The sequence below is a fragment of the Leptonotus elevatus genome, chromosome 5 (assembly GCF_054856555.1).
Source record: "Leptonotus elevatus isolate MCC_2025b chromosome 5, RoL_Lele_1.0, whole genome shotgun sequence".
Taxonomy (NCBI): Eukaryota; Metazoa; Chordata; class Actinopteri; order Syngnathiformes; family Syngnathidae; genus Leptonotus; species Leptonotus elevatus.
The window spans coordinates 12,190,789-12,199,080 of record NC_141243.1 but is presented as its reverse complement, the minus strand read 5'-3'; the positions used below and the strand labels follow the sequence as shown (position 1 = coordinate 12,199,080).

General features: G+C 44.4%; 2 protein-coding genes across 2 annotated transcripts; both read right to left on the bottom strand.

Moving 5' to 3' along the window:
* Positions 1–147: 147 nt before the first annotated feature.
* prf1.5 (perforin 1.5) lies at positions 148–3,954 on the bottom strand. Its single transcript, XM_086076188.1, has 5 exons — positions 3,628–3,954; positions 3,205–3,474; positions 2,857–3,128; positions 1,499–1,640; positions 148–1,410 (listed from the first exon to the last, which is right to left on the bottom strand). The coding sequence occupies exons 2-5, from the start codon at positions 3,466–3,468 to the stop codon at positions 523–525; spliced, it is 1,566 nt and encodes a 521-aa protein (XP_085932314.1). The 5' UTR covers positions 3,469–3,474; positions 3,628–3,954; the 3' UTR covers positions 148–522.
* Positions 3,955–4,470: 516 nt separating this feature from the next.
* Positions 4,471–7,947, bottom strand: mpeg1.1 (macrophage expressed 1, tandem duplicate 1). Its single transcript, XM_086074985.1, has 2 exons — positions 7,444–7,947; positions 4,471–6,907 (listed from the first exon to the last, which is right to left on the bottom strand). The coding sequence occupies exons 1-2, from the start codon at positions 7,891–7,893 to the stop codon at positions 5,258–5,260; spliced, it is 2,100 nt and encodes a 699-aa protein (XP_085931111.1). The 5' UTR covers positions 7,894–7,947; the 3' UTR covers positions 4,471–5,257.
* Between the last annotated feature and the right edge of the window lie 345 nt (positions 7,948–8,292).

Below are 8,292 nucleotides of genomic sequence, written 5' to 3'. Positions count from 1 at the left end.
CTAACATGACTGTGTGTAGCTGTGCAAACACAAAGGAACTGCAAAACCCACAATTATGGTACAAACCACGAGCATATTTTGAGGTTTGGTTTGTGAAATGGGTGCTGTAAGGGGGGGGATAACATTTTATGAGAATGACCATAACAATACCGTTAATAGTAACTTTATTAAGAATTTTGATTAAACATTGCTGGCCATTTTTTATGCCATTTCTGTCACGTCATTAAAGAACCTGCCATTACAATTTTTTATTGCACATAAAACACTTTTAATTGAAGACCCATATGATCTATTCATCAAATAATGGTCATGATATCAAAACTCTATAGGATTAGAAAGTCAAGGTTAACTCTAAAGTACATGTTTTCATAGATGTATTTTTCAAAACAAACTCAAAAATTACATCTCCCTTTTGTGCAGTAGGATCTTGGTAAGGTAAATTTAAAAAGGTATTCATGCTGACGTCCAAGGAAAATCTCAGTCTAATTCTTAAAGAAGATACTACCGTCTATCGGCTCTGAACTACTCCGCAGTGGGGGAGTACCTTCCACACCTGAACCCTGACAAGTGAGCATCACACTTAATGCTGTATGAAAAGTAGAGGATGCCATAGCGCAGCTGACAGCTTAGAGAATTAGTTCCTCGCTCGGGAAAGATGATACAAACGCCTGCCTGGTCGTTATAAAAAACATCTCTGTCCCAGACTTCAAACCTCAATTCCTGCCCCACCTCCACTGAGCTGAAGTAATAGGTGGCGTTCCATACTGGGTTGTTGTCATCCATCACTGTTGCCGTCTCCTCGTACATGCCGTTGTAGAAGATCTTCACATAGGCGTCTGTTTTAGTGAAGGTGTCGGCCTTGAGACCGACTGCTCTGTGGATCTCCAATTTGAAAGATCCACGACCAGCCCGCAGAGGACAGCAGTTGTGGTCCAGGTTGGGTGTCGGGGAGCAATTCTTGAAACCCAGCTGCTCTTCCTGAAGCTTGTTCTCTTGGATATACTCTGAGATGATTGCTCTCAAATTAGCACTGATCTGAGGGTCCTCCACCAGATGGTGCAGGGGGAAAATCGCATAGGAAACCACGTCTGGGTTGGCTTGGAGGCTGTTCATCCAGCTGTGGTAGGCGTCGGACGGGTCCTGCAGGTAGAGGATGTCCGGAAAGTATTTCTCCCCGCCAATGACCTCGATCTTATGAGCCATGAAGCCTTGATAGAAGCCCATGCTCATGTTGCCCTTCATCAGACCATCACATTTGTTGGAGTAGGACGCATTGGCAGGGAGGAATCCCAAGGCCATGCGGAGTTCGGCGTTCAGGCAGTTTTTGATCTCCGCCTCTGTGAAGCCCTTCAGTGTGGCCAGGCAGGTCCGGAAGGCTGTGATTCGCCTCACTTTTCCACCAAGTTGAACCTCAGAAATATAATCAAGCAAAATTGAGTCGCTACATGATTCCAATAGCAAAGACACTGACGTATGTATAAACTTATCTGCATCTGACCTGGTGAATGTAATGTGTTCCGTAGGTGTCGATCAGCCGTTTGTACAGTGCTCTACTTTGGCTTGTCATCAGGTTCTGTGGGAGTCTGTTTAGATGCTTTGTGAACTCTGTGCTCAGTTGGGGGTGGTCGGCCAGTCTGTAGCTGAAACAATAAGAGGAATGGGAAGTTGGCATTACTGTGAAGAAGAAGCAGCAGCCTGTTATGGTCTCTATGGTGAATGCTTTAAACCTTGGTTGCTTGTATTTCTTTTCCTATAGTTACTAGGAAAGACAGTCTGCCCTTATGTTTCCTATACTGCTTATTCTGGTTAGGTACATGGGTGAGTTTCCACCTATCCCAGCCGACTTTGGCACCCTAGATATGTTTGAAGTCTACAACAGTGGTTCTCAGCCCCGGTCCTCAGGTACCCCTATCCAGCCTGTTTTCCATGTCTCCTTCAGCCAACACAGGTGAATCGTTATCAGGTTTCATACAGAGCTTGCTGATTATCTGATCGTTTGAAACAACTGTGTTGGCTGTTGGAGACACGGAAAACAGGCTGGATAGGGGTTGAGAACCACTGGTCTACAAAACCATTTTGTCTGGTAATTTACATTAGAAGATGCATCCAAACTAATCGACAGAACCTTCATCATGCAACTAGACAATGACCCAGATGGGTGTGGGTGATGAAAGTCTGGACTGGCCAATCAATCACCGGACCTTACCGAATGGAGCATGCATTTTACCTCCTGAGGAGGAGACTGGAGGGGGAAAGAACAGAAACAAATAACTGAAAAAGGCTGCAATACAGGGCAGCATTTCAAATGAAGAACGCAACAGTCTGGTGAAATATAGTCAATGCCGTCCACTCAAGCACCCCACGAGCAAACACATAAGACGACATGTGGGGCGTGTTTCTGTCAGTCGTCGGTGAAACGGGCATCCGTCATTGGCGGTCTGAGAGCTCTGTCAGTACTAGGCCCAGTTAGTGGCAATTAACCTGATGGACAAAAGCCCACTTCTGTCACTGCTTAGGCTGTAATTTTTTTTCATTCATCAGCAAAACGTGAATCTGTTAGTACTGTCTGAATGCCCACATCTACCTAAATACTTGGTCGCTCTTTCACAAATTTAATCTATTGCAGAAATGGTTCTGAACGTAAACTGATCAAGGGTTTGATATTTATTGAAATAATGACCATTATACTTGTCCACCATGCTGCAAGTCAGTCACTTTTGTCACTCTTGTCTCGAGAAGTCAGCACAGACTTCTAATTTGATGACGCATTGAATCGTTTAAGCCTAAGCGTTGCAGTTAAACAACTTTCACCTTGTGGTCTTATTTGGAGTACATAGGCTGTGTTCATTCTTTTACCTGTAGTAGGTGCAACTGATTTCATGTGTGGCGAAAGTGGCCTTGTCCACGCTGTGCTGCGAACGGGCGAACTTGGCCAAGTCCGAGCGGCTCCCTCCCAGCGCTACTTTGGCGTATTTATCAAGGCTCAAACCCACACTCCAGTTGTTGTTCACCAGCGAGTTGGAGCTGCGCAGCAGGGAGTCCACAGAGTGGTGGAGGGCACTAGAAAGCTGCTTGCTGCAACGGCTGAAGGGGCGCCAATCAAGCACAGCAGCTGGGAGCCTCTGAATCTGAGGAATGGGGGCAGGCAAGGGACAGTATGATACAAACCATTTAATGCTGAGCATAGAATTCACCAGCAGTCACCTGTCCTTCATGGAAGCGGTTTGGACACAGTGTGCACGTGTGGTTGTCAGTCAGATGACCCTTGACATTAATGACATACGCCCCCGTCCGACGCATCCGGACCACATCGAAACCCTCCCCAGCCAGGTTATAGCCGGGTACGAAGGGTGCTTTCTCGCACTGTGACGGCGAGCCGAGCCGACATGCACGGACCCTGCCGACCTCCAGGATGACTGGCAATGCCAACACCAATGAGACAAAGCTGCTACTTTGGAATCCTGGCATGGTTACCTAGTTGTAAAGGGAATTGGTATTCAGTAAAGTCTCTCTGTATACATACAACACTTCAGATTATTTTCAGATTGAAGAGCTGGATCTTTTAATCCTACCACAGATGTTGTGAAAACATGCTCTAAATATTTGAAAGGGAAAGTCAACACTTACCTCGGGTTGGTCTTAACTTTAACCGTATTTCTTGTTATGCTCAAAATGGTGCATAAATTCCCCTTTTGCTTTGTCTTCAAAGCCTCGATGGCTTCAGCCTCCAAAGGGACAGTGTAAACTCTTGCTCCTGCTGGACATTAAGCTACAGACTGACAGAGATTGGTTTTGGCGGCTCACCTTTGTCTGTGATTCACTGTTTGAAAAACACCGAGGAGGGAATTCATGGCTCAGGGATTTTCATGTCTGTCTGTTTTTGCTCTCTCACTCTCTCACTGCTTAAGGCTGTTCCAATTTCCTCAGCATGAGCCGGTTTGTTTTCATGTTCAAGATCGCCCTCTATTCCCTCACAGCTGGGTGGGGGAGGGTGATTCTTTTATTCTCACTGGAGCAAGATGCACAACTACACATTTACTGGAAACTGATGTGTGCGTGCAAGGAGGATTGTCTTGTGGGTTTTATGTGTGCTTTTGTTCATAGAGCGTCTAAGCCTGCCTGCCTGTGTGCTGATAACCATGAGGTCACTTCTGCCAATGTCTATTTATGCATGTGGATAGAATGTAGGTTTTGGTTTGGACAGCAAAACCACGGAAGATAAAAATGGCTCTCCAAACTCAAGGCGTCTCCTGCAGAAATGGAACTTGTGGTGTTAAGATTTTTGTTACTAGGATGCCATTTTTACAGCGTGAATTACTCCTCAGACGTTAAATATGCTTGATCAAAAGTTAACTCTAATTAAAAGAACTCAAATGCATCCTCTACTGGTTAACGTTTGTCTTTGTTTTTTCTGATGCACTTCATTATTTACTTTGTGGAAATTAAAACACATGAAAGCATGAATGCAACTCGATCCCCAGGTTACTTTTATTGCATTAAGTCAGCATAAATGATCATGAATCAGGTGTGTTAGTGGAGAGAAACATGCAAAACAGGCTCGATAGGGGCTCTCGAGGACCAAACTTGAGCACCCCTGGTTTAAAAAAACAACACACATTTACCTATACAGTACATAATCATGTTGCAAATTAAGCTTGTCAGAGGTTAAAATTTAAATATACACATTTTTTCCTCTAATGCTATCCACCATCAGTTCACGTGGTTACCTCGCAATGAAAATCCAATTTTTGAAAATGTATTAATTTATTTTTGTGCAGGTATTGTGTAACACATTTTTTTTTAACCATGGGTAAACCTGGACCATCTGTCTTATCAAAAAGCTACTGAAGGGAAAAAAGCATGGTCTAATTGGCCAAAAAATTGGGGTGAAAAAGTTGCATTATGGTATGTTTTTATATGTTACAATACCGGACATTTTTCTTATTGAAAAGCATGTTATATAAAATTGTTTGTGTTTTATGGGTGGCTGGAACGGATTAATGTCATTTCCATTCTTTTCAATGAAGACATTTGATTTGCAGTATGATTTGAGTTACAAGCAAGCTTATGCAACAAGGTACCACTGAAAATGCAAAAGCATTTTTTTCACTCTACATTCCTCATGCATAACATTTCAAACATTTGTATGATTAAACATTTTAATAATGCTATTATAATATTCGGCAACAAAAAGAAAGATCTCAGACCACAACTGACACTTGTGGATATTTCAAGCATTCTCTTGCAGCACCTGTCATCACCCTTCATCACCAATGTCCCCTTGTGGTATTTCTGTGTAACCACACCTGAAGGCACCTGGCAACTTTTGTCTTCTTTTAATTAAGACCATGATTCCCGCCACCACCAGAGCCATCAAGCCAATCACGCCAAACGCTACCCCCGCCTTTTCTCCGCTGGACATCTGACTCTGGTTCGAGTTGGCATTTCTTAAAATCCTCTCAACATCATTCGGCTCTGCCAGTTTCCACGTCTTGGTGTTTTCAACTCTTACCCAGCTGTTTTCATCCTCTGTCATCACCATTACCGTGTTGATGGCTTTTACGGTCAGGAGTGGTGGCGTGGTGAACGGAGGGAGTCGGATTGGAAGCAGCTGCCCGCCTGTGAATAATCCCGACTGGACACAGTAAAGGATTTCACAGCCATCACTGACGGCAGCGAGATGTTGACTGAACTTGGGGGGGCAGCGGCGACGTTGATCTGCCAAGGGGTTGTTTGATTGACAACTGAAGAAGCCTGCGAACGGTACGGCGTATTTGGTGCCGGTTTCATAGTCCTGACTCAAACAGACCACTTGGCCGTCTGAGAGAAACTTTAGAGGCAAAAAGTTTCCTGGGCAGGTTTTAGACTTGGTGATGGGGTTCAGGAGGGAGGGGCTGTACATCCCTCCAAAAAGATACCCGGAGTTTTCTGGAGCCTTGCCACTGACCGAACACCAGTAGGTGTTTATGCGAGCGGTGCGAACGTACGAGTTATCCTGACACACTTTACGATGGCAGTGGGACAAGTGAAAGAAGCCGCATCGATATGTCTCGTCATGACATTCGTACTTGGTGTAAGCTTGATTTCTCACCTCTGATCTCAGTAGCGTAGGTGAGTAAGATGCCTGACAGGAAAAGGCACCCGTATCTGGATTTTTCTGGGCTAAGGTGTCGCACAGCGGTGCTGCATTTGTGGACATGGGAATACACTCTTGGTAGACGCCGCCAAAACTGAGGTTTGTAGCGGGGCCGTCGCATGAAGCGTCGTCAATATTTGCTTGGAAGTTGAAGTTCTCGGAGTTGACATCAACGCACCCGGGGCGAGTGTTGACTTTGTAATAGCGCTCTATGGCCTTGTTTACAGAATTGGCAACTTTGTTAACAGTAGGTTGGGGCAGATCAGGGATGGTGTTGGCATTTATGAAATAGTGCAGGGCTAATCCGAACCGGTCAACGGCAACCAGGTTGTTTCTGGTACTTTCCTGCCACTTTTGCAGACTGATGCCTGGGTAGAAAGGTATGCTGCCGTGGCTTTGAATAAGAGAATACTGAATGTTTGACTGGTATGCTTGGAGTGACGAACTCTGTTGGCTGTTTTGGCTGCTTATGTCAAACTTGAGTTTGTCAAAAAAGTTTAGGCCAGCCGAGGCTTTGACGGCAGAACCTTGTGACGCAGTGTCCGACACGTATGAGGAACGCAAGTAGTCCTCCTCCACCAACGCAGCCCCAGCATCGACACTGGTGAGCACATGGGTTCCGTAGTCCAACACCATCTTCTCTGACAGGTAGTTGGCATTCCTTGTTTGGTTGTTTTCAATGGCATCAGCTATCTCTTTGACTTGTTGAGCAAAACGTGAATCGAGATTGAAGTCTGGATACGCTCGAACTGTATAGAGGAGGTTACGAACCTGAGAAAGAAATGAAACGGTGTTAGATGTTGAAGCCTTGCAATGGGAAGTAATGTTGATTAATTGTTCGGTGTCGTCTTGGTCTCGTGTAGAACATGAACAGAATGATGAGGACTGAAGAAGTGGTACCACACATTTTGCCCCATATGCTCCAGTTTTTTGTTTGTTTGTTTTATCCGTTTTGGTAGGCTACTAAAATAGCACACTGGCCCGACATTTAAGCTAGGTTTCAAGGACAATATCTGAACTGCCAAGGGATTCATCGAACATTTTGTATCTAAAAAAAAAAAAACATTCTGTATCTAGCAGACCGCATTGATCATTGGAAAACTCTCTTCCTTGTAAGAGTCCCTGGAACCAAATAGTTTGGCAAGCCTTCACCAAAAGTATATATTTTGCCAACTGATTTTACCTTAACATGTTTAGCTTAGGCAGATTTTTATGATTTATTTTTATTTTTACTTTTTTATCTTATTAACAATTTGACTGTTTCAGCACACAAAATTACATATTTCAACGTATTTATAAACCCTCACCTGCACTCTGGTTGTAGTTGAAGAATCTTTGACCTGATGGATTTTCATCCTCTGGTTCTCAGAGGAATATTTACCATTCAGCAAAGAATAGAACGATACATCAGCGTTTATGCTGCGAGACGTCGAGCTTCGCTGCTCCTGCCAGGAGCCGATTATCTCAGAGTTGGTCTCCACTCCAGTCTCCTTGTGGGGTATGACAAACACTTCATCTGGGATGAAGTAGAGCCCGTCCTCGCTAGTCTGGCAATGGAAATAGCTGAGGTTCATGACCCGACCCATATCCACGTTCCGGAGGTTATCCCAGCCTCCACCTGGTAGAACCTCTAGTGCTGTGATGGAGAGGTTAGTGGAGGCTTGACATTGTCGTAGCCAGTTAGTCGGACGGCTGACAGGAACTGACAAACAAACGTAAAGCAGAGAGAGAAGAAGGAGAATTGCGGGTGTCCTCATCTTGAACGTGTCCAAAATGTTGGCAAAGACTGCTAAACTAAAGGATCAGGTCTTCAGGAGTTCCTCCCCCTTCTTATCATATGAGGAACTTGTTGGTGAGGGAACTGTGCCTGTCTGTGCCTGTGCTTGAGTTTCGTTTTTGGTTAGCTAGTCTGACTGAGAAAACATTTAATTACAAGTCTAGCTTTAAGAATAGTGGAATATAAAAAACAATCTCATAAGCCTACTTTTATAAATCTGTGTTTGATGCAAAGCATTTCTCAAGGTTCCAGGTGATTAACAACAGGTGTGACTCGGCATCAGGGAAGTTAGATGCAGAAGTATTCTGCCTTATCGGTGCTCATAAGTATTTTCAGGTTAGTACCGGCACACAATATTTATTGTCGGGTAACATTTTCA